We start from the raw sequence: 27,818 nt of genomic DNA, 5'->3' as shown, positions 1-27,818 counted from the left end.
TTTTCAGATATGAAAGCAAGGAATGAATTCGACAAGCCTACAAATGTATTTGGTAAGCTTTGAGATTAGGATAAGATTTTTATCTTTACCCCACGGGGGGAGCGGAAAAAAGACGGCTCAATCATACAGGAAAAACGGTACTCCCGTAGTGTGTGTACCAGGTTAGGGTTAGGCCATAATTGTATTCAGATTTTATTTATTTTAGTTCTATTACACGTTTGGGGACAGTCTGTGTTAGCCAAATGAATATCCCCCTGCCCATAGGTTTCAGTCCCTTTACACAACTTGATGTAAAGTAGGCCAACAAAATTAGTTACCACCATATTGGTACACATACTTCTGGAGCGCCAGAAAAACAGCCTCATTTCAGATTACTGTCCATGTTTCCAAGGGTGGTCGAGTGCCCAGTTTGAGATATTCTGGTTTAATATTCATCTTTATTTCAGTCGCTTCACCAACTTTGTCTCGCAACCTGTCTCATAGTTTTGGAGAAGCAGATTTGGTGTCTCGTGAGCCATCGAGAGGACGACCTTCAATTTCACCTTCATTCCGATACTCAAGGTCATCACAACTCAGTCCTGAAACTTCAAAAAGTCCGAGCGGACATCGGATACGACTACGAAGGACATCATCTGCTAGAAGTGCTAGGTTGGTGATTTTGGGGGAGTAGCCTAAACGGGTCGGGGATGGGGTAGTGGCGCAGGGTTGAGGGTTGGCACCCCTCGTTTAAAATGTAAAAAAACTTTTTCTGTGTCATACATATCAATTTTTTGTAACTTGAAACGATTTTAGGAAATTCAAGCCAGGATTAACCATTGAGTAGACAGAAGAATTAGGGTTACTTTGCAGGCAACAGCAAAAATCAATTATTGGTGCGACACTTTTATCTGGTCATAAATACAGCTGATTTACATGAGAACTCTGTTTGAGGGAAGCTTTCTGTTTCTGCTACTTCTTTATAAACTTTCCACAAAAACTTTTTTGTTCAATCTTTCCGCAACTACTTCTTCAAAAAAAAACTTCAGGGGATAGTGACTCTTACTTTCAAAGTTCGAAATTTTAATCGATTATTGAAGATTGTATTTTTTGTTGAAAGACTTTTGCGTAGTTTAAATCTGCTGCTGTTCAGCTGTCATAGGTACCTATGTGACAGATTGAATGCCCATACTACTTCGTTTCTTTATATTTTAGCATGGCTCTCTTGTTTACTTTAAATTTCTACATCTTGCTTACGTCTAAATTAACAGTTGACAGTAGTTCTCTGTGCATTCGCGGCTCCCTTCTCTCACCGACCAGTTTTTCTATATCTAGTTACATAACTGATATCTGATTTGAAGAAGCTATCATATTTTTATCTATTCACCACAGGTCACTTCCAAGGCTGGTGTCCACAGCCAGTTTACATGGCAACAGGAGTCTCCATAGTCTCCACGGGAAGAAAAGCGACGTAACGTCAATGCAAGATTGGTCGGTACGTCAACATCATCCATCTATCGACATGTTTCCTGTGACCCCAACTCGGGCTTCTCAAACGAGTCGTAAAACTTCATCTTCTGAGCCTTCCTCTCCCACACATTTAGGCCCGATGTCAATTTCCCCAATCAGACCTGGTGACACTCCAGAAGTCGTCGTTCACGGCACACCATTACGACTAGAAGATGACAATGTATTCTTCCCTGGGACTCCAACGTCAGGTCGTCCATCTTTTGAAACATTTTTACCATCCAATCATTCCAGGCCCGAACCAAAAACTGTCATCCCTCTAAAACCACCTGCTGATGACTCGACAGATTCAAAAATTGCCAAGTCATTATTCACCCCCTCAAGTCAACAAAAAATAATTCCAATAATAACTAAATCATCCCCAGGGGATTCCCCTTTAGACTCACCACAACAAAAACTTACTTTGGTTATGTCAAGTGATACTCCTCCTCCTTTGCCCAAAAAGAGCACAGCATCGCCACCTTGTGGAATAGAGCCCAGCTCGCCCCCAATTCCAGTCAAAAAAGTTATAATCAACCAAGAATCCACAAAATCAAAAGAAACAATAGAATCAAATTTTCCCGAGGATATAATTCTGCCTGACTCAATGACATTTGAAGGTCATCAGTCCTCTGGTAGCATCAAACATGACTCTACTTGTGTATTAAATGCGAGTATTTCTTCTGCTTCCGATCTCTCTCCCACAGTCAAGTCTCCCAACGCCCCCAGGAAGCCACAGAGAAACAGACCAGTCCTGTCTCCGCCACCTCTTCCTCCTAAACCAGCTCACATGATGCAAGAGCCTAAGGTAAGGTTATATTACTGCTAACTTTACTCCATAAAATACAGCTCGAAAATATTTCTAAACTTGGGATATTCTACAGGGTGTCCAAAATAATTCGCCCAATTTTATGGTAATAACAATTAAAAATGTCTTTGTCTTTGTTTTTTAATAGTTCTTATTAATGTCCGTGTGGTTCTCATTTATCATACACTGAAATTTATTAAAACTTACAATTGTTATTACTATGAAATCGAGCGAAATTTTTATTTGTTTTTACTATGAATTTTTAGGACACTCTAGAACAATGGTTCTCAACCTGTGGTACATGTACCACTAGTGGTACGCAGGAGCTTTTTAAGTGGTACGCGTGAAGTTTTAAATTATTGCACCAATCATCTTTTTAGTTGATAGCGCTATCAGTCATTGTCTTTAGAAATTGCTCTCAGCAGCTACTGCCCACCTAGAACGAATCTAGACGATGCTTTAGGGCCAAGGGGTGGCTAACCTACTTGCGACCGCGATCAACCAAAATCGTCTAAACAGCTTGAGATCGACTGATCAGTAGAAAGTTTACACACAAAAACAAATGGCTTTGAATATGCAGATAACTGCACACAAGCATACAAGAAACTCTACCGCTACCAATAAGCTCGGTTCTTTGGGCGCATTCTCAATGAAATCAACATAAAAATTCATATTCTTACGTCACATTCAATTTGATGATGTAATTGTACCCGCAGTAAATGCTTCATCATTCATTCAAATCATACAATTCAGAATTAAAGAGTTAAGACTAAGTTTTAGTCGCAAGTGTTGATAATTCCTCAAAAAACCGTGCCAAGTATCCATGTATTATCTAAAAAGCGAAAAATAAATATTCCCAAACCAAAAATGTTACATGACTGCTCAAACTTCCTAATTTACAATTTCCTCCGAGTCCGATTCTGTGCTGAGTCTGCACTTTTGGAATTGGAAGAATTGGGCATTCTGATGCCACTAGCTCTTCCGTTCTGACGTTAGACGACGCAAATTCTCTCGAGATTTTACACGCAATTAGTATGTTGTTACTGCATAGGAATACATTGAAACTTTGCACCAATGTCTAAAAATGTATATAGTGCCACTATAATAATACCATAGCGCGTTTATTGTGTCCTTGTTCCACACATCAAAAATGTACCATTATCGGTGGTACGCCGCCAGAGTGAAAAACACCAAAGTGGCATGCAGACAGTAAAAGGTTGAGAACCACTGCTCCAGAATAAGATATTCATTTTATAGGGTCAAAATTCAAAATTGGTCTGAACGACAGCTTGCTTGAATTTTATTTTTTAAATAAAATTATTTTGAATTTTTCTTTAATAAAAAATGTTCTGTATTTTCTCAATATTCAAGAGACCTCGGCCGCCATCGCCAACTCAACCCCCACCACTAGATGATGATGAAGATATTTTTGCAGAGGAGGAGGAAATAGAGTCATTTTCACGAGATGTAGATAATGATGACTCATCTTTTATCACTGTAGAGGTAAGAAGAGAGGCACTGTGACATAAATTTATATCAACAGATTGGACCTCCTGAAGTATGCGCACTAAGATGGCGCACAACCTGAACTCAGGTTGTGTACCAGGTTAAGGGTTTATGTTATGTGACATCTCGGTGCACATACTTCAGGAGCACGGGAGTAGACGGGAAATTTCGATCATAGTCCAGACTGCAGTCTCAATTCAATTAATTCCACTTTTTCTTACTCAAATCAAGGTCACAAACCAATAACTAAAAGTGACTAATAACTTTCAATACGATCTTCTTTTTGACTTATTGTTGGTATTATATATTTGTGACTATAGAAATATTTCCTAAGTACTGGCAAGCAAATACATATTACATCTATTCAGCACAGCACTTATCTTTGTACGAAGTTATAGGGCCACCACTGAAATGCAGTGATTCTCAACCTTTTTTCTTTTATGGCCCAAATTCTGTGGCTCACTAATATTTTCATGCTGGGGAAAAACTTTTGAGAAAAACTTAGAATTCTTGGTGCTCCTGAAGTATGCGCACCAAGATGTCGCATAACCCGAACCCTAACCTGATACACAACCTGGGTTCAGGTTGTGCGCCAAGCGCATACTTCAGGAGGTCCGAATTGTTTTGCGAAAATGGACAATTTCAGTTTAATAATAACTAGGTGAAATTTACCAACCTCGTAACAAAAAACTGCATCATCTTTAATTGCTGCTTCCATCAAATCCAACCAACTTTATCGACAACTCTAGCATTAATAGGTCTGTGGCACACCTGAAAATATTCCTGCGGCCCAGCAGTGGCCCGCTGGTGGAAAGTCAGTGGCTTAGAGCTCTTGAAATAGAACGATGACAGGGCATTACATGTCAGTACACTGGTTAACGAGATACTTAAAACAGATAGCAAAAAATGACTTGCCTAGACTTAACACTAACATGGGACCCGCTCTCAAGTCAAAATATTTTCATATTTTCAGGGCGGAGATATAACAAGGTTGCCAGATTCTATCACTGTTACTGAAACCAACACCACTGAAGCGGGATCTCAATCAAGGTCTTGCAACCTGTCACCACCATTGAGCAGCTGTCACAGCGGATCGACAACGTCAACTATTTCGACCGTAATTTTTATTCCTTCCCCAACAAATGCCGCAAAAAGTGACAGTTCCGACTCCCCGGACACCGATAACCCCATGGTCGAATTTGAACCCCATGAGGATCCTGCTAGTTTACAGTGTGACCAGGATTTGTCCCAGAAAAGTGGAAACACAACCCCAGAATCCCCGTTTCCAACTGACAGCAACAGTATACCTAATTTTGCACCTGTGAATTCTGTCTCGCCACAAAATGACGAAAATTCTTCAATAATAGACAATAGTAACACAACTCAGAATAAATCAAAAGAAATCTCCAATCAAACGTTTCTTTCATCCAAATCCGCCATAATTTCAGAAAACACAACTATTGAAATTATCAATCTAACTTATGAAAACTCTCTTATCGATCAAAATACTGTTAAAACCAGCATATCAAACCCTGTTGAAGACATTTCTACCTCCAACGATACCCCAGTATCCCCCACTTTGAGGTCCCCGAGCCCCCCTTTTTCACCCCCCTCCCCAAACACCGCCATGTTGCAAGTTTCTTCAGCCATACAGAAGGTGAGTAACCCTTCTCCCTTTGTAGTATTTGTTTTTTGAGAAAGTTTTTTTCGAAGGTCACTGATGCACTCTCAAGAGTAAAAGAGCTGTAAATTATCTGCATCGGTTCAGACGAAAGTTTCGAATTGCCGCCATCTTGTTTTTTCCGTCCAAGTGTCCACCATAGGTCGAGCTGAATTCCTCAAATTTTTTATTGAAACCATATTTTTATATCTCTCGTTTCTTTCGAGTGAGTTATCCAAGTAACATTTACTTTATTAAATGTAAACGCTCAGTGAATTGTCTGAGTGATAGGTTCTATGTTTTTAGGAATTTATGTGTCTGGTGGACCCAGTACAATAAAAATCGCGTACAATTACCGTACATATCTCCCCGGTATTCGAGATTTGATTCAAAAAATATATTCGATTTGATTCAAAAATAATATTCGGATTGATTCTGAAATCATCAGGTATTCGAAAATGCCCCGCCCTAATTAAGATTGCATTTACTCAGAAGTGAAGGTGACTAATGGCTGAGTTACTTATGAGTGACCACCAAAACTGATAGTTGCCAGAAACAGAATAATGATTATGGTGCATTGCACGCCGGTAAATACTGTGTGGTGCAAAACCTGAAACAGATCAAGTCAACACTGCCGAAGAAACAGTCTAGACCAGTGGTTATCAAACTTTTAAATTTGTCAAGCCTCAAAAATAACTAGCTAAAAATAAGCTACAAATAACAGTAAGTCGAAAGTATGTTTTATTCAAAAAACATGTGTACATAATAAAGAATTGTAAACAATAAAAAAATGTAAATATCTAAAATAAGGCGGGCAAGATCAAATTAAACAAATATTTCTATTAAGCTCCACACGGCCCCCTAATGGAGCATGCCCCACTGTTTGAGAACCATTGGTCTAGGGAATTTCTTAGAGCAAGAAATCTTGGGAGTTAATTGAGGATGGTTTGGGTTGCACACCTGCTATTATCAACAAAGAAATTTTTGTGTTATGCTTTTTTAATAGCTGCCAATCCAAGCTGCAAAATATGATCAAATTTATCAAAAGCATGGCGCAATATTATTCTCAAATAAAACTAGATTGCTCACCATTGCTTGTGATTATGCTCAATGAGCTGGCAATTGTATGCCATGCTTTTATATATTTGGTAAAAAATTAATATTACAATAATCTGTACGAGCATTCACTGGTATGTAGTGGGCTACTGTTATTGAAATTACCGTAATCTTTTTTGGTTTGCCACTCAATTTATCACATTTCGGGTGGTAGGCTGGAATTCGAAAGAGTAAACTTTTTGAAGTTATGTTCAACTCTGAAAGATAAAAGTTTCCACCACTTTTATATTTATTTACCAGAACACCAGTTCTTACTAAAAACACTAAATATGCATCTTTTTTTTTAAATGCATATTCTAAATGATAAGTGAAATGTGATAGCGTATTTTATGTCCCTTACGTGAATTAACCTTTTCAAATGAAAGTTTGAATTCTTTAATGTAATCCCAAATCATTTTCTCTGTCTTTTATTATTTTCTCAATAAAGACAGATTGTCAACATTAACCAGGTAAGACAGAGTTGCATGTTGTCATCCACGTGGCTCTAACACATCATTGTGATGTCATAAAACTGCTGAATATTTGAAAAATAACAAATTGCTTGTTCTGTCATAATTGTGGTTAGATTGTCTTTTTCTGGTCCAATTCGCAATACAAATCAATTTATGCTGTCATTATCATTTGCATATTAGTTGACTGTGATCAAATAATGTTGTTGGAATACCAATTGCTTAGTGATGTGTTGATATTGATTTGTCTTGTAACAATTGTATATTGTTTGTCCAATTGTGATGCAAGGAAAATATAAATTAATTTATTCTGTCATAATCATTCTATTATTGTTTAATTGTTATGTAATAATTTGATTTTTGAATTTGAAGTTTTCTGTCCACGCTTGTTAGAGTGCAGCATGGCTGTTGCATGCTTGCCAATTTAAATGTGATACTAATCTTAGACTTCACATCACATAACTAATCACATAAAACTTCACATAACTCCATTGACCACATAAAATGGCGCTCCAAAAGTGTGTGTACCAATATGGAGGTAACTAATTTTGTTTGCTTATTCTACATCAAGTTGTGTAAAGGGACTTATAGGCAGGGGGTATATTTAATTGGCTAAATCAGACAGTCCCCGCACTCGAAATAGAACTAAAATAAGGAAAATTGGAATGAAATTATGGCCTAACCCTAACTCGGTACACATACTACGGAATTACAAATAATGTTTTTTCATTAAACATTCTGTTATGTTACTAACAGGCACCTAACCCACAAATCTGACACTACTTGGTAAATCTTGTGAGGTTGGTAGAACAGGGTGGTATTGAGGGGTGTCTCAAAAATTTTGTGCATACTTGCCCCACATATCCTACTTGCCCTACTTTGCTCTGGGACAAGTGGAGCACAATACATTTAAAACACCGGCATTTAAGCATGATCATGAACCTAGTTAAGAGCTTGCGGTTGGATGTAACTTTCATATTAATTGCTTTGGAGAAGAAAGCTGATAACCCTACTTAATGGTGAATCATCTGGCTTAGATGGGGTTGTGATCTCTAGGCCACTAAACAGGGTGTTATAATGAGAATAAATTATTTTGACCGTGGGGACAGTTTCACTTATGAAATATCAAAACTGATAATCTGTACTCTGAAAATAGAATTTTTCTGAATATTTCTGCTAAAAAATTCAATTGGACTAATTGAGTCACAACAATAGGTTAACGGCACTTATGAAACTAGCGTTCCGATTTTCTGACACCTGTCGTACTATGATAAGCCTTGTATCACTATTACAGTGATTGTAACTTTTCTATCAGTTCTCTATTTTCACTCTATTTTTTCAGTGCTTAGAACAGGGGTGTGCAACCTCCTGCCCGCGGGCTAAATGCGTCCCACATGATAAAATTGTGCGGCTCACGAAATGTGCCAAATATTAATTGTGTGCTGCCCTCTTTTGATTTAGCTTAATCTCGTACATTCGAGTCATTTCAATTCCTTTGCGTTGCAAAACCTATACCTGTGTGAAGCGAACAACTCATGTCAAATGAACAATGACCAAAGTTTTTGTGACTACTACAAAACCTATGTTAAATGAAGGTACGGCCGCGGTTTCACCCAGTTATTTCTATCTGGCCCTACTGTATTATAGGTTGCACATTCCTGGTTTAGAATATGGTTAGTGTAGCAGTGGTGCTCGAGCATAAAGGGTGATAGAAAGTAGAACGATTGATAATTAGTAGATTTGGTTTTTTTTGTGAAATTTCATAATTTTGCTTGTTCAAAATACTTCAAAAGTAATCAGTTTGAGAATGATTATCCTTAGTAACACTTGACTTCAAAAAGTTAACAAAATAGCTTGTTCTTTTCTCATATGCACAGTTAGTGTGCGCTTCTTTCTGCCTTTATTATTATAACTGTTAGCTTTATATGTTCAGTATATGTGTTTCAGAATTCTTTGAATTTACTAATGGTTGCATAGCGTCATTATACTTGAACTCAAGTTGATTCAGTCTCTAGAGCAGTGGTTCTTAATCTTTGTGAGCCTGCCGAACCCCTGCGCTATTCAGCAAGCTCCCGCCGAACCCCATTGTACTGAACCGTTGAAATTAGAAGCCAAACCGTGACGTCATAAAGCGGAAGCTAATTCTTGCAAGGTTATAGAATATGAACATTGTGATGAAACCTTAGATATCAATAACCATGTGGGAATAACCATTGTTTTGTCACAATGACGTTGGCGGCAGAATGAGCAGATGGTTTTTGTTGTATAAGTTATGCGGGTGAACAGGCGAAAACTGATAAAAAATAACTTTGAAAATCCGAAAGATGATAATATACCCCATAAACGTTGGTAGTTCAAGCAATTTGTTCTCAAACTTTAAACTGCGCTGAAATGCGAATAAAATCGTTTGCCAATTGTTTTATTTTACAGAAATAGAGATAGGATTAATTCGGCGCCATATCGAGGTTGTCCTGAATGGATCATAATAATTTCGGGTAAAGCTCTGCGATAAACTATTCCTTGTCGCAAATTTATCACCTATTGAAATTCAAACACGCTATGATTTTGCATTCATTCATGTACAATTACTGCCTATCTTCGATTTATCCGTAAAATTTAGTTAAATTTTATTAGTACGGTAGAATATGAATAAGGGTAACACCGATTAATTGTTCCATTCAATTGTTCAAGTCATTAGTAATTAGTCATCATGAACTATAGTTATTTTTGCATAATTAGTATGCAGGGTGATAAAAAAGTCTCATAATATGCAACTGTTTCAGAGCACCTTCGTCGAACCCCTGGAACAGCTCCACCGAACCCCAGGGGTTCGATCGAACCCAGTTTAAGAACCACTGCTCTAGAGAAAATCAATTTAACCTATGTAATCCAGCTAAGGGATGGGGATTAGGGACTAATATAAAATGTAGTGTCCTGAGTTTCAACTACCTTTCTCTATCATGAACTGTGCGTTAATAATGATTTTAAAGCACCAAAGAGACTGATGTATTTTTATTAGTTTGAATTTTTTTAATTCCTATTTTATTTCATTTTCAGGCGATACCAACAGAGAAGTCTTCTATCAACACATCTATGCAATCATCATCATCAACTTCTTTTTCTTCTTTAAAGACTAATTTAACTAACACACAACTCAACACTGAGCCAATCCATATAAAAGAAAATGAACTAAACTCTGTGACACCCAAAACAGCACTAAGTCTCCACAAAACTATAACTTTGAAGCCGAATTTAGAACCTGGCACATCTACAAAGCCGACCTTGATGCAAGGAAGAAAGCAAAATACGGCCCAACAGGATAAATCTCTGATAAAACCAACAATTGACAAGGAATCTGTAAAAGTGCCGAATTCTCAAAATGTGCCAAATGTGTCTTTGAAAATGTCCAATAAACAACCAACTAACCCTAGCCCGTCAAATGCAATGATCATGCCAGTTCACAAAGACCAGAAGCATCATCAGGCCAACACAACGCTAACAACTGCTATCAAAAAAACTGAAGATGTGTCGCTCAAAGTTAGAAATGAGGACGTATCTATCAAAGAGACAAATGTTAATAAACTGTTTCATTCTGAAGTCTCTTTACCTGCAACGTTATTAAGTACTGCACCAGTTAGTGAACAAAATCCTACACAAAAGACTAATCTTATTCCAGCAGATAGGGCACAGCCCAGATCAATCCCACCTCATCATACTCAACCAGAGGTAAGCCCTAGAAGCCCACCAACAAAGACAAAGCCATCCCATGACCATGTCACTTCTCGATTGTCTGCTGGAGAGACACAAATAACAGTCAATAGCAATGAACAAAAATTGTCACAGAAGACAGACCTGAACTCAGGGAAAGCAGCGTCTGAAAGAAAGTCGATGAGTCAACTACCTAAACCGTTATTATTTAATGATACCTTAACATATAAAACATTGGAAAAACCAGCAGGATTAAAAACAACACCCGCTGAAGTGGCTGATACGAGGAGCAACACACTACCCAAAGTCACTGCACCACAGGTTAAGCCCAGAAGATCAATAGGTGCAAGACCTTGGTCTAGGAAAATTACCGATTCGTCACACAGTTTGTTTTCCTCTAATCTTGTCAAAGGGCAAATGACTGTTGCCAGAAATGCAACAGAAAATAATAATGGGAGTCATACACAGACTCCTTTGACACAAACAAAGCCAGTGGAGACTGTTGCCCGGTTTTATAATGTTTCAGCTACTGAAACTACTCAAGAGATTTCAAAATTACAAAATGTGCCAATTATGACTGGAAATAACCAGTTGAAACCGGATTTTGAACAAGTAGAGTCTCTCTGTCCAAAACAAAAGTCTGAGAATTTGATAATATCAGATGGAGGAGCAAGTAATGATATAAAAATACAAAACAAGTTCACAAATATCACGGGCTCTCCAATGTCATCGATTCCATCAGTGAATGAGGGTAAGATCTTGAAACCAAGTATTGTACTTGCACCTAAACCTTTCAGTAGAACTGTCTCTGAAAAACGAACTCAGAGTATTAAGCCTGCACTCCCGAAAAAAAGATTGTCCCTCGATTCTATTCAACAAAGAAATAGGACACAAGGGGAATTTTCTACTTTGACTTTACTGAAAAGTGTGAAAAATAGAGTCGATTTGAGGCAACTTCAATCAAAATCATTGACTAGTGTTCATATGCCTGTATCCACTGTCTCAAACACAAAGAAATTATCATCAACTGTGAATACGAAAAATTTAATGGAAAAGACTCAACAGGGTGGAGAAAATGAACACAAGAGTGCGCTAGTGAGGCGTGAGTCGAAAAACCAACAACTGAGGCCTCAAAGTGATTTATATTACACAGCAACTGAAGTCAAACGTGCAAGGATATGTAGCACTCGTTCTGTCATTGAAATCCCAAACACAAAAATTTACAGCGAATATGACAACTCACAAAATGAAAATGAAAACCCACTTGCCAGAAATAAGAGGAGTTCATCTTTAGGTCCTCAAGTGAAAACACCATATCCTGAGCCTAAACCTATGAATGTACAGATTGAAATAAAAACTGCACCTTCAATACGACGACGTGTGAGTGACGCCTACACACAGACTTACCCTCCAAAATTGAAGTCGAGGCCAAGATTATCATTGCAGAAATCAAAATCCATTGATCGAGTTCATCGAGACATGTCTGAAACTAAGGATTTTTCAATCCCAATTTCCCAATCTTCTGTAAATGCTATCACCCCCGCAGTTCCATCTCCTCCAAAAAATACCTCAGAATCTCCAAATTCATCACCAAGGCCAGTTCCTAAGATTAAACCAGCTCTTGTTTCCACCCCAACAAAGCTACAAAGGCCCAAAAAACCCACGAAGCCAGCCCACCTCCTGAATTACAAGCCAAGTATAAAAGCTAAAACTTTGCCAAAAACAAATACCTTGAAAACTGAGAAAGAATTGTCTTCTTCCAATGATGACGTTTTTAAAGCAGGATCTGGTCGCGACTCGTCTATGCAACATAATTCATCGTTGGCTGGTGAGGAATTTAATTTAATAAATAGACTTTTTTCGAAGCAAGGTGATGTGTCATTACTTATCGATTTTAATCAGTAAGTATGTTGATAGGTATTTGTCTGTATGTCTGTTAGATTCACGAGATATCTCACGTGCATTCATCATACCTTGGACCAGGCCTATTGATTTTGGGCGAATTATGTCATATAATTAGCGAGTTATTGATTAATTAGTGATGGGACACAAGGTGTCACTATGAGGTAAGAGCGCTGTTTTGGGGGATCCCCTAACTTTTGATCGATAAGTCCTGGTCTCTGACCGATATTCTTGTATTTGTACTCACTCAGAAATCAAAAAGACTCAATTTTGAACAAAGTCGCGTCACTGAACCACTGAAATGCCAGGGCTCTCACTCGAAAGTAGAAAAGGTTCATGTCTAAAAAAGTCATGGACAACTACGAAAATGCTCAGAGCTATGGGAACTCACTCAGAAGCAAGGAAGACTAATTTCTGAGCAAAGTTATGAATGACCGCTGAAATTCGAAAAGACATACAACATAGATTGCAATTTGCATTATTTTTTTTCAACAAAAACATAGTTACGCATAATCTGGACAAGCAGAAATCAATCCAATAAAATTTCAAAACTATGGAATTACCAGATTATTACCGATAGTTTATTACTTCTCATTATATTTTTCTTAATTTCAGATAAGTCTGCAATCTCTGTTCTCTCACTCGATACATCAGATGATTGGAACGATGCTTTATCAGATCGGACTGAAGATTTGAACTTTCCCAAAGATGTTCGAAGATTTAGAGGTCAGTTGGTTTTGTAATTGACCAGAAGTCTTATTTCAAGGCCCCAGTCTATAAAAAAATTCAATTTTTGTTTTCACTCTGCTTTTTATCAAGCATTCACTCTGTAAAAGGCTCTATGCAAGCATTCACGCATATATGGAGAGATTTACTTACCAGTATCTCTATTTTGAATATAGTATAGGCCATGTCTTATCTATTTGGCACAGTTTAGGGTGTAAGGTGCATTAGCATTGGGAGCCCGAACTATCACATGAACAGCCTTTCAATGTTTACGAGCCTTTCTGGTATAATATTGGCTCTGGATTCATCCTGCAATTTTGGAAAGTTGAAATATGTTGTAGAACACAACAAGTAGTCTTTAAATCTTGCTCTTGGTTGTCATTATTATGAGGGTTGTCTGTTGCCTGATATTGTGAAATTGTTTGTGTTAGGTTCCGGTATGCTTTGCTATACCTTACCTGTTATTACTTATCGATTTTAATCGGTAAGTATGTTGACAGGTATTTGTCTGTATGTCTGTTAGATGCACGCGATATCTTATGAAAGCGAGATTGAATCTGCTCCAGATTTTGCATGTGCATTCATCATATCTCGGACCAGAAGCCTATTGATTTTGGGTGAATTATGTCGTATAATTAGCGAGTTATTAATTAATTAGTGATGGAACACAAGGTGTCACTATGGAGTAAGAGCGCTGTTTTGGGGATCCCCTAACTGCCGATCGAAAAAGTCTCCGGTCTCCGACCGATATTCCTCGATGTTCTATTGTGGTGTACCTGTTATTATATTTTTTTGTAACGAAAGGTTCATCGTAACAATAATTTGTCTTCATCATGAGATTTATCTTTTAATCAGTAAAAATTTGAGAGATTAATTATGATAGATTTTTAGCTTCCAGAACTAGTTACTAATTCTAATCTGTTAGTTAGTCAGTCAATAAGGCAACTTATTTCTTCAGTTTGGTGGAGAAATACTCAATTATAGGCAGTTGATGAGGCTGTAGTGTGTTTATGTGGTCTTACTTAATTATAGGGTTCAAAGTCTAAGAAAACTTGCAGTAACGTTCCTAAGTTTCTAAGTTGCCATTAAACTTGTGCTGAAATATTCATGACTTTGAATTTTGCAGAAAAAGTGTGAAATATTGATTTGCGTTAGCTGCTTTGCAACGAGCTTTTGTGCCGATGTATCGAATAGCGAGATCGATATCTATGGTGATAAAATTTGTAGCAAGTAGAAAGAAATTACAGATTTCTTCTCATCTTACTCAGTTAAATGTCACTACCTCTTGGTTTCTCTTGTGGGGAATTTTAAATTATCTACAGATCTAAAAGTCAGTTTTCTAATGATATTGTGCCAGTTTTAATTTTATTTAGTGCAGCGGATAAATTATGTTTATTCAAAAAGTCTTTATAATTCTTGCTTGTTCTAACTAAGAGATCATATCTTGACAACTTCTAGTTGAATTTCCATGTTAGTTCATGTTTAAATTTATATGTGGCGATTGCCTGTGTAATATAGATCTTGTATTAATTAATTCTTCAAGATTGATCATGACATCCTAAAAGTCTGAAGGACAATTCTGATATGCGAAAATTCCCTGGGAAACTCCAAAAAATACATACATGCTAATTTGGTCTTTATTCTGGCAGTTAATACTAATGGTATATGTTTATTTAATTATTGCTGTTAGTTGATATACAACTATAAATTGAATGACATGCGCTTGGTATGGACATATGGTGTTTGGTTGGTAAGTTCTGTTTTACTAATATATCAAGTTTAGTATTGTAGTTTGTATATTGTTTTGCTAATGTTCTTATCTATTTGGCTTTTTTATGTATTCATTAGAAATGCATACACCACAGCAGTTTAACTGATAAGACGTCTAATTCAAGCTATCAGCAACTGTCATTTGAGCATTGCAGTAAATCTGTTTTGCCGCAGAGTCCTTGCTTCCTGCTGTACTAGAAAGTAATTGGCTGTGGTTGATATCTACTTTAGAAGAAGTGCCAAGCCCTCTGTTGGAGATAAAACCAAGTAGGCGGTCTATATCAAGCTATTACATCACAGGTATTGACTTTGTCGAGAGGCTTGTAAATATTAAGAACTGGTACAGCTTGAGAAACTACTAATTGTCTGAGTGCACTACATGGTCTTGTTTTATCCAGTAATTCAGCGCTGTAAGTTGGTACTAAGGTGAATGTTCTTATTCACTTGGGTATATTTATAGGATATTGAAGGTTGTTCAATAACATGCTTCCTTGTAGTTGAAATTGTCGAAATAAATATTGATTGCTATATCAGATACAACCATGTCAATATTCAATGTTGAGTTTGCCATGTTCAACTAAGCAGGAGAGGAAAGTCGATAGAAGTAAGAAAAGGGTGGCACCATGGCCTCTTGCGGGATTGTGTGGCCTATGATTTCATATTCTGACAATTTTTTTGATTAAAGGACAGTTTTATATGTATCTCGATTACTAAATGCTGCTTTCGAGACATTTTATTTTTCCATCCCGCATGAACTGAATTAAACTTACTTTCCGGCTTTATTGAAGTCCGGCGTCTTGTTTCTTTTTATCGCCATTTACCATATCTTATTGTATCCGAGCATTGTGATTGTTAATTCTGATGAATTGTTCTGTCACCTTATCACTTCCGACTTTTATTGTCAGCTTGATTGATGCGACAATGTGGATTATCACGTAATAATTAATTTAAAAACGCTCTAAGAATGAATGGAAACAAATTCCGAGGGACGCGGTTTGCCTTCTCAACTCGAGGTCGATATTTCAAGCTATTTCAACCATATAAGATTAATATTTCAGATCTAACTGCGTTCATAATTGTTCATTTTTTTTATTTAGTAATTAAAGATTATATAACATGTTCAGTTTAGATTTGCGTATATTTTCATGAACGGTTATTTATATATAAACATATAATTTTATACAAAATATAAACAAGAGAGCTATGCTCAAATATATGGACACGTAGCGCCACATGATTTTGATGACGTCATAGCAAAAAAAAAAAGTAATAGCCTTCTGGAGAAAAATTCCATCTTTAACCACTGAAAATTTCAAAGCAATTGGTCCATTATTAATCAAAGAGAAAAGCGATTTCTCCAAAACGTGTCAATGAACAAGAACAACATAACAACAAAACCATCGTTATGTCCACTAAACATGTCCAATAGTAAAAAAAATAGAAAGTAAAATTGCGTTACATGTTACTTGGTGGCTGTGTAGGTTGGTCAGTGTGTTGACCGACTGCGTTTCGGTTTGTTTTTCCAATGCAATGAGCAAAGTAGTATCTTATTGTGAAATAATCTTCACGAGTCTTGTTCTCGATGTGTTTACAATTATCTTCAGAAAATATGGGTCTGTTAATGTCGTTTTCCATCGTTTTTATGAAATATTTTCCACCTCATAAATTTTTATATCTCTACTAAATGGCCTAATAGTGTTTCGGTGAATGCTCTTGCGTCGTGTACCTTAAATAAATTACCTTCTACCCATACTGCTATGTCAGTCTATCGGTAAAGGTGAGCTATTATTTTTCGATGAGATATTCCTATTTATTCTTAGTGACTTGCATTTAGACCAGTAGTAATTTAGATTCTAGGATTTGAAAATTTGCTCAAAACAGAATTGAAGATGAGTGTATTTCAGTGTATTTATACTGGCAATTTTGAAAAGTTGTTAAAAGGCATAAGAAATTATTCATTACTTGAATCAGCCAGAAATTCATGACATTTTAGTTATTGAATTAGGATGCACAGTCGCTTAATAATGTTCAAGATTTAGTCTCGTGGCTGGATAAAATTTTACCGACTCAAATTTTAAACTATACCACAACTCTTTTTATGGTGGTATTGCTTCTGATGAACTGCTTGCCTTGCGCTAATCGGTTTTAACTTGCGCTTAATGCACCACCAGAATTATATGTTTAGTAGCTATGGGTACTTTAGTGAACGAACGAAGCTTTGCCCAGAGATGATTCTCTTATCGGTGTGAACGCGCTGCCGGAAAAAAGCATCATATTATACATTACCGCATCATTTTCCAATCCATATCATTAAATTGTCCAGAAATCGAGAGTTCTATTTTTGGTATCAAAGGTCGTTATACCCGTCGAAATTGATTTGCATCTCAGTTTGATTTATGGTCATCACGGGCAGTGTCTATGAATATGTCACCCGCTGATAGCAGATCAAACAAAAAGCGTTTTTGTGTTGTGTTCTTTGAAGTCTTAATAGTGAACAAAGTGGGTGTCGAATTAATTTCATTTGTAGCAATTTTTATGCTTTCAAAAGTAAATCCATTTTCTTCTTGTTCTACATTATAAGTTGTTTCGGATATTCTCCCCGAAGGCAAGGGCTGTAGGCCAGATTACACATCTCTGGTTCAAATCCCGAAAGATTCCGGTCCTTTCGAATAAAATTAGCTTTTGACATATTGTGAGATAGCAGTTCCTGCTTATACAGGCCTTGTTCGGAGTGGAATGCGCGGGTAATTGTCGTAAAGAAATGAATATCGTATGACACTGTTTGTTCTATCTAGATTCTAGAGAAAGCTGTTGGCCATGGGTTAATTGTGGAAATACGTCAGCCTCATGTTCAAAATCAGATTGTTTCCTTGACATTGAAGATCACGAGTCATGACTATACCACGTCACAATTACAAGTCTTTGAGCAACAATATACGTGCCACAGAGTAATGTTAATGAGCGATAAACAAATTGTTTCCCATCGGCATGTTATTACGTCCAAGCGACCCCGATGTGATAATCTTTTCATAAATACGTATAAGATCTTTCTTCCGTAAGGAATTAAAAACCAAACGACACCGCCCAATACTTCCGACTTTCGCTTGATCAACGCAGTCAGACTCCAGCATCTTTCGAACAAAGGTTTGTGATTTTACGATACAAAGCGATGATTATTGATGGCACGCGTACGGGATCGTTCCCACGCCTCAAATTTCTCACTCATGTTTTCTTCTCGTGGTTTTATTGGTCTTCGATCGTGGAATTTCAATATTTGGCTTAGTGACAAAATATGGGTTGCCAGAAACATTATAGTATGATTAGTTTACGATACAAAATTGAATAGATCTTTCCTTGAAAGCTTGGTGCCATATAATTTATCAAGCTTCTTCATGTTTTATAAGCATAGCGTGTTAGTAGCCTATTCTTGTAGCACCGCATTTTGTACTTTCAGTTGAGGTCTTGCGACCTCGTTTTAGTCAAACTTGGATCGAAGTGCAACTAATGAAAACCGTAAAATTTCAGTTACGGCTAGCGCCAGTATTTAGCATATTATATTATTATTTGTGATTTTCATTTTCGGGAGGACTGTTCTAGTTATGATTGGTCCATTCGAATATTTAATTAACATCGTTTTTCGAGGGGTAGCTTTTGTGGCCAGCCTATCCCCACCACCAATTGGAATAAGTTTGCAAGACTATGCAGATATGAAAATGTCGCTGCGTTTCAATGGTTATTTTTTTGAAGCCTTGTTCCGGTCACCGTGGTAAATTAAACCAATATCTTTGTTTCTCTAAGGCCATTTAATATTCTGTAACTATCGAATTATTTTCACAACTCTTCATTAAATGGTAACATGATCAATGTATCCTAGTGATTCGCAAGTTGTAATGAATTTTTGTGGTTTTGTAGACCAGACCAGATCTTGGCTTGATTTCAATATTACACATCTAACACGAGAGAGTGCCAGGATCTGTTTAATTTGGCAGAAAACAATGTGGGGGTGACAGATCATATCCGGGATAGAGACATCGACAGTTGTTAAAATGATGGATATATTTGTACTAATTGTCTGGCCTGTTTTGCTCATCGCGCATGGGACTATTAATTATAAATCGACTCAAATACAGTAAAGTTGATTATCGCTAAGTAACAATCTGATTTCTTTTGAATATGTATTTCGTACAAAGGCCAGTTTGCCGGGCTAGAAGACTAAAGTATCGCCAAGTCAGAAGTCGCTGATTAAGTACAATGAACTTATCCGTTGAAGTCTGATTCAGGTCAAGAATTGCTAAAATAGAGTATGTTTATCTAGGCTATTTATATGAGACATTATTAACGAAAACAGTCGTTTGTTATTCAAAAGTTCTATTACCGTCGGTCAGTCAGGAGTTTATTTGTAACAGGATTTTAACCTTTGGTTACCACTGTCATAACAACGGTATATTTTTAATTTTAGCTACTTTTTATACGCTTTTCTCCGCTCGTTTTTTGTTTTTTGTCTCGAATACTGCCCTGCATAATTAGCCACTGCTAGGTAAGGTAACACTATAACTTAGATGACAGAAATTTTTCCGGTTCGGTATCATCTACTTCAGGGGTGCACAACCCAAATGAGGACACTTGCCAAATTTTTTATAATAATCTTGTCGAGTGCCATGTACAATCGTTGGTATTGTAAATTAACTCCCGTAAAACACACATCAAACAAATAATAATACATAATAACGAATATCTATTCAATAAAACAATTTAATGTTCTGAAAAACTGCTGATTTTGATAGAAACGTGATATTTTAATGCACATCATAAATACAATTTTTATTCTTACAAAACCATTCGCGTACCACGTTTGAGCGTATGACGTACCAAATTTGGCACGCGTGCCCCGTGTTGTGCACCCCTGGTCTACTCAACTCGTTACATCCCGGGTGAGGTAGTCGACACAGGATTTGAACCCGAGATATCTCTTGACGCTTCAACCACTGGGTCCACAATTACAACACGTAATGAGTTGATCGTTCTTGTATTCTGCAACGTTGCATATTGACAAGCCTTCGGGCAAAAGGTATGTTGCTCTGACGCAATTTAATATTTATTGTATATTTTATGATTTGAATATAGTATGGCTAGAATTATAAATCAGTTCAGGACTATTTTGTTTTATAATATTGTGTTTTGGACTCCATTATTGATAAATTCCTTCCGCGTGTTTGTAAATTTGTTTCAAGCCTACTATATTGATATGCCATACTACCGTCGCGAAAAATCGTATACTTAGTTGCCAGGTGGCGAAATCTATGTCAATAGTGAAGCCATTTATTAGGGTTAATGATATGCTGTTAACCCCCTTGGCTCAATTCAGGTCTGTTTTATTAAAAAATTCCTCAGAATACGATGCGGAGTGTGAGGATTTATTACCAGGTATTGTTCATTTATTAGCCAACTCATGGAACATAGCGTTGTGGGCCCATACAGCCATAACAAAGACATCACAAAATAAATTAACAAATTACTTCGATACAATAAACGGCTGTTAGTGAACTATGATGTTCAAACTACAACGGCGTTTTGTATGAAGAACGAAAGCATACAAAGTTTGTTAAATAATATTGCGAATCGTGACCTCTTCTAATGGCGTTCTAAGGGCAAAACTGTATCTGTAATGAGTCTTTTGTCGCGATGGTTTACATATCATTTCATAGAGAAAATATTTAAACTCTAATAAACCCTCAATTTTTTTCTGCTTTTTACAGATATTTCTCGAAATATCGTTGTTTTCTTTGAACAATAACGAAGCGGAAATAGGCGTATTTAACGGTAGAGTTGTTGTCAGTGTACCACGGTTATTTTTGATAATTGACCTAAAAGTTTCGTCGTATTCAACTAGAAATTCTAGGCGTAGCGCGTATCAATTATGCTTTCTTCCTGATTCTATATGGGCCTTATCTTCCTTAGCGTGGAATCAAAATTGGTGTATTTTACTGTTTTTTTGGCAGTGTAGTCAACGCCGCAAATTGTCGTTAGCTTATGGCGGGTTTGATGCGTGATTATTTGAAGTCGGGTGGGATTTACAACAAACTGAAGTACGAAATGGAGTGTTTTTCGCGTTGTTTGGGGATGGAGTGCTCGCTAATGTGAATGCATAATAATAAATACAGGCAATGACGTTGTAGGAGGCAGCTGAGCATATAGATCTGACGGTGCTCGAGAAGTATCCGCACCAAGATGTCGCACAACCTGAATCCTAACCGGTACACACATACTATGTTCAGGTTGTGCGCCATTTTGGTGCGCATACTCCTGGAGGTCCGATCTAACTATATGTCGGATTGATAACATTTTGCTAATATATACTAGTTATCAGTCTTGTTTTGTAATAAATATCGAAACGAAATATACTTCTTATAAAGATTCCAAATCCTCCGTCATTAGATGATTAATTAGGGACAATGCTCGCGCGGTATTAACGTATGCACTTATTTATATACTTTTCACAAGCTGTGACTCTGCAATAGAAGCTTTTCTAATCCAGAAGATCATTTAGCTCTTTAAACTAAAAAATACCCTACTCAGCACTTGAGCTATTTGTCATCGTTCGATGGCCAATGTTTTTCTATTGTCTGTATAAACAGCCCATATCAAGTATCCTTAGCAAAGTCGAAGTATTATCACAAACCGACCATCATTCGTCAACTATTAAGAGATTTCGTAATCTCGTTCTAGTGACAATGTATCGGCGTTCTTCCAGTTGGAATTGAAATGAAGTGAATATTTGTGGTTTTGTACGATGCGGAAAATTCTCGGCGGAAGTTCGCCCTTCTTAGGTAATGTTTTAGGTTGGGAATACGGGTGGATATATGGTACCTATTGCCATTTGAATGATCTTTTTGGTAGAGCTATATATTATCGTAATGGATAGCTCTTGTTAGTAATATGCTGCCAGTTAAACCCGAATTCAATTTTTATGGAAAAAATTGGGTAAATCATACAAAGTAACGTATAAATGTATTCTTTTATTCGCTTTTATTAAGCAAAATTTGCATTTTATATTGCGGCCTTGCGCCAGATTAAACCATACCATTGTCAAACATTTGATTTCCTTTTTACAGACGTTTGATGTTTGCCGATAAATATGTATCTGTTGTAATATAAAGCGAATAAAAGTATTATTATCACGATGTAATATATTGCCTAACCCTGCTTTTATCTTCTGAAGACACGGACGAGATAACGTGAATATCTGAACCCTACTCTCTTGTTTAGGTTAAATTTAAACATATTATTGGAGTGAACCTCCGTAAAGACTTAATTGAGGGTTTAGATTGTTTGTATAGTCGGTAGCCTGTTGTTATTGGCTCCTGCGTTGAATTGCGGTATTGGTGATATTAAAGTCGAAATTTTCAATATAAAAACTGGGGCGTTGGCATTATTAGTAGGAAATCACGAATTCCAAGGGTATATTGCATTGCCAGTGACGGGAATGGCGACTATTGTGCATTTGATCAGGGGATGAAATGAGAGTAGTATTTTGAACGATTTGATGTGGATAAATAGATGTAGATGGATAGATATGTTGTAGGTGTAGATCGATTAAAAGGAGTTACCTGATGTGAGCGTAGAAAGCGACAAATGTTGCAAAATAAGCACCGACTCAATGGAGACTAGGCGACTAGCTTTCAAGTTCGCTTGTAATCGACTAATTGACTTAACAATATTTTTTTCGTTGCTCAATTCCAAAAAAACGTCATCATTCACTTCATTTTCTGATAAATATGATTCGGAAAGCGCGTATTATGGGTCGTGCTGTTGCAAATATTGCCCTTAATATGTTTCCTTGAAGAGCAATCTCTGCGAATTAAATCATTTTTGTTGACAAATTGATGGATCGTGATCGGAAAAGTTTCGACATATTGACGATTTCCCTTTCCTGTGATCGCATGAGGGAAGTTTCCAAAGTAGTAACGCAAACTTTGGATAAGCTCGTTTCGGACTGAATGTCGGCGACTTGTCGACTAAAATTTGAATGGCGTACCAGGATGTTGTACTTTATTTTAAAATTAGCCATCAGTTGCTTCAGTTAGTTTGAGCTGAACTACGGTAGTTGCGCCGTTTTTGTTTATAGGAATTCGCAAAATTCGAGTTTATTTTCAAATTTATTTTTATATTTTTCTCATTTTTATAAACGTCAGTAATCTATCATAAATATTTCGTTGCGATTAAGGTAGATTAATTTGATCCTCTCAGCTTCTTCGCAATATTGCTAATAACGTTTAATCTTCATATAATTAACTCTATTTCTGTAAAATTTGTTTGCGTTTACTTTGCCACAAATTTGATTTGCTGTGGGACTGCCATTTTTGAAAGTAAAATCGCCATTTAAACGACGTAGAGAAGTGTGAAGAGTAAATAGCTGAGTTGGTTGGAAATAAGGCGGCAATTGGTACAGTTTACTGGTACGATATTCTTACCCAAAAAAATGCCTCAAATATCAATTTTGTTGTCATTTTATTTTGCTCGCATAAGTTGTTTGCATTGACATTCAAGTCTTTCCCCTCAGGCTAATGTTATTTATACCACGGGGTTTTCTAATCAAGGAATGTCACTAAGGTGTCGTAAATTGATCTTCACTTGTGACAAGTTTATTGAAAATGCGGAAATTTTAACCAACATTTTTAATGGTTTTTTGTTAATTATGCCAATTACTGTCGTTTCTCATCAATCATAATACTACGGGGTTGGTTATTTGACTAAAATGTAAAGAAAGCGATTAATTTTTTATGATGAAATAATAAAACTGTCACTGAGAAATAGACGTTGGTCCACAAACGATGGCGTGATTTGATATTTGGCATCGATAATTATCATAGAACTTATAAATGCAATTGCTTTTATTCAAAATAAGCGACCAGAAATGGAAACCATCGCTATAAAGTTGCAGGTTATATAACAATAGTAGAAAGGACCGAAAACATTTTTCAATCTTTGGTAGTTTAGTACACTTGAGGGATTTGGATGGGGCTACTACGCTTTGAACTAGATGAAAACTGTAGCAATCAATATTTTTTTGGAATTTGTTAATTTCTGGTATCTTTATATGCTGTACGGCAGCGAGCGTTTTGAAAATTTTAAGGTTATTTGTTACAAAATATGCCGAACTTTTGAAATTACGTGTTCGTTTTTTTCGTGGTTTTATGTGTTACACAGTACCTGCCCGGAAGGTTCTTTATGCAAACTAGACGCGATGTGAATTATTAATCGTGTTTGTATGCTTACGTGTGAAACATCATTAGGTTTTATTGTCAGTGTCGAGTTTGAGTGAATGAGGATTGTCAAATATAGAGAACGAAGATAGTGTGTTGTGAGACAGATGTGTAATACAAACGCAGAAGCGTTCAGAGTGTGCCAGTTATACGCCAGAAAAACTTTTTTTTTTACTGCAAATTAGTTCTTGAACAAGCCTTGAGTATGGCGCATATTTATCGTTGTTCGGTATATGACGATTTAGTCGGTAATATTTTACATTTAGCGAAGTTTTGCCTTCCTGTTCAAATAGGAATATAAATTCTCTAAACATCACATTTTTTTGCTCCATTTTTGGGTCCAAAAACCTTAACAATTAAACCTAGTTAACCCAATTCTAATAATCAGAGAATGCCAATTAAGCAGTTTCCTAATTATACCTTCCTTAGGTTCGTTATTGTGGCATAAAATTATTTCAAATTGGCTTAATTGCTTTGCCAAATTAGATTAAGTCAATTATGTTGTTGCTAAGGTTTACAGTAGTAATTGCTACCCGTTGCCTTGGTTTCTTAATTGTAGACGGCAAGGCTGGTCGAGCGGTCTTGTGTTTATTATTTTGAACAGCCTTGTTCCATTATTTATTTTGAAATACAGCTTGCTCATTCGAGCCTACCGTGACTGTGATTCGTTGTAGTTTGTTTTGAATTGCGATTACGAGACGTGGTATGGGCTGTCTTTAAGCGAGGTTTTAGATTAATGATCTAAATTTAATCTCGAGAAATTAACTTTCCATAATTGCTGGTTATAAGAGCCTATGAAGTCAGAATAACAAGCTTAGAACAACGAAACTCTTATTATAAATGATCGTAATCGTTTTTATGTCAGTGCTTAAGAGATTGTGCGGAATAACCGTGAACCTGTGGTTGCCTCTGTACTCTCTTGAGACAACACTTGTTTGAAAAACACAATGGAATCTTTGCTCTCAGTGACGCCAGTGTCATCAATCTTATATTGGCTTCAGCTTGCGTCAAAAAATTAAGCGAATGCGTTTCAGTCCAGTGCTTCAGTTGGATATTATAAACCTCGCCTCAGCCATCTGGTTCCAAGCATAAATATGTATATTCTTGATCTGAGTGTTATGTTTTATCTATTAGTCTGACCTGATAGTGAATAGTATTCGAAATTTTTAGCGGACTGGGTTGTAAATGTTATTTACGGGGGCATATTTTTGCTAACCCGCATATTCAATGACAAAGCGAATTAGTTTTAGCGAGTTAGGTAACTGGGGCTCACTATATATTTATGCTATTTCAATTATGTTCTGTTGTTTCGTTTTATGAATTCTAACGTGTATTGTATTTATTAGAATTAGTGCTAAGATATCATTGTAATATCGGCCGATAGCTGTTGGTTTTGTTACATTTTCTCCTCGCGGATTAAATTCCTGGATTCTTCATTCAATTTCAGCAGATTGAACGTGAGTAATTTACTATTATTTTAGTTCATTGTGATATCAAGTCTAACGTGAACAATGCGGATATACCTGACTGTATCCGTGTTGTTTTGTGTAGCATTACATCATTGATGACCGTATTTTAAATGCAATAAAGAATTATAATCAACTAACAAATATAATTTAGTTGTACCTACTCCTACAACATTTTTGCAATTTGTTACATTCAACGTATATTTTTAGCTAAAATAACACCTACGACTTCAGAATATTCGATTATTGGCTTTGTTATACGAAATGATAATATATTTCTTACTTATACAGCAATTAAACAATGATTCATTAAATTTACAACTCTTACATCAATCAACCACCTGTTGTTATATGCAATTACGTCTGCGTGCTTTTATAAGTACATTTGTATTAATGTCTGGTGTATTCCTGTGACGTCTTGACTTTCTTAACTATTGTTTCTTAGGTGATAGTTTTTGTGAAAGTTCTTGGTTATTTCATTTCTTCTTGTTAAGTTTTTGTTTAGGTAGTGAGCATGCTTGAAAGCAAGATCTTAATTGATAACACAAACAAGCTCGCCGCCATCCTCCGCTCTCCATTTTTTTTTTCAAAATTCGTTTTATTCTGGGTTGAATGAGTTGTTTAGGTGAATATTCACCTACAACAGGGTTTCAACTGTTGAAAAAGTTATTTACTAAATGAGATCATTTTGTCGAGTCCCACTTTATTCTCACTATTTAAATTTATCTGGTGAAATATATTTCCTCTGTGACGGATCACTTTTAAAAGGGGTCGGAAAGCGTTTAAAAAGTTGAAAACCTTCCATGAGCCACTTTCACACGTTTTAATTTATAGAATTTGATAGATCGTCACTTGTCATACTCTTATTTTTTTGGATTTATATTTTCCTTTCATCTATTCATTTGTAGAAGTATTCGAGTCCATTAAATCATCATAAGTGCCAATGTATTTGTTTGCCCTAATTGCACCTAATATCTGAAGATGAATCCTTTCAATTGGTGACCGATATATACGACATGTTTCAATAGGGGGAAAATATTTTTACTGATCGTTATATAGCATTTAAACACTTTGCTAAAAATTGACGATTTACTGTAATGCTAGGGGGATGCGGGCATGGCCTATTTATATTCGAAATATCAGATTTCGTTTTCAAGTAAAATTTTAGATTTCTTAAACTGTTGAATACAAAAGTATTCATACAAAACCAGAGCATTGTTTTATTCACTGAGTTGGACTACTATCGTTACCTTACTAGTAATGTTTTCACGTGAAACCTTAACACCTAATAAATATTTCCAGGAATAAATATATTACTTTCTTATAGTCGGAGTTATTTGGTTTTGACGACCTTGTTGTCACGATATACCATTTTGATAATGTATAAATTTTGTAAACATGTTTGGAAAAAGTACGCACAAATATAACATTCTTTGTATTAATTACAAAACTATTGTTTTTCAAATTAACATGTCACCTTGTACTAGTGTATCCTCCTAATAGCTTATTTTTTCGAACAAGGATAATTTCGAGTGCTAATTGGATAAATGAACCAGCATGTGGTCACAGTATTATTTCTATAATCCTTTAATGTATTTGTGTTTCGTAACTTAGACGAGAACGTAATCAATCCCGTGATATCAGCTTTAATAGCGTGAAAATTCCACTCTCTTGTACAGTGAAGTGTTTCGTCATGTGATGAATCATATCGTAATGGATTTCAATGGTATTGTTTGCCCAGTTTAGATTCGTGTTCTGCTGAGTTATTTGGTCATAATCCAATTATAGATGATGTTTTGGAATATCTTTATTGGACAATTTATGAAGTTTTATTGACGCTCAAGAAATGACTTCGTCATGACTAAAAAAATTGCTATCAGGCGAGCGAAGTTGTCAATCTGTATCGAAACTGCAAGTCGTTGCTTACTTGTTTACTTTCTGTCTCGAATCTATACCGTGCGA

General features: G+C 36.3%; 1 protein-coding gene across 4 annotated transcripts in view; it reads left to right on the top strand.

The window, feature by feature from the left end:
• Positions 1-27,818, top strand: part of LOC120334115 (uncharacterized) — an 87,660-nt gene that overhangs the window by 21,770 nt on the left and 38,072 nt on the right. For 3 of the 4 annotated variants that reach the window (XM_078109574.1, XM_078109575.1, XM_078109573.1), the window contains 8 exons: positions 8-52; positions 447-648; positions 1,369-2,290; positions 3,662-3,793; positions 4,770-5,453; positions 7,004-7,021; positions 10,079-12,557; positions 13,247-13,357. In XM_078109574.1, the coding sequence (XP_077965700.1) occupies positions 8-52; positions 447-648; positions 1,369-2,290; positions 3,662-3,793; positions 4,770-5,453; positions 7,004-7,021; positions 10,079-12,557; positions 13,247-13,357 (4,593 nt within the window). The remainder of the gene's footprint in view (positions 1-7; positions 53-446; positions 649-1,368; positions 2,291-3,661; positions 3,794-4,769; positions 5,454-7,003; positions 7,022-10,078; positions 12,558-13,246; positions 13,358-27,818) is intronic. The other variant, XM_039401567.2, reaches the window with a different exon arrangement.

The sequence above is a fragment of the Styela clava genome, chromosome 15 (genome assembly GCF_964204865.1).
Source record: "Styela clava chromosome 15, kaStyClav1.hap1.2, whole genome shotgun sequence".
Taxonomy (NCBI): domain Eukaryota; kingdom Metazoa; phylum Chordata; class Ascidiacea; order Stolidobranchia; family Styelidae; genus Styela; species Styela clava.
This window is presented reverse-complemented; position numbering and strand designations above follow the sequence as displayed.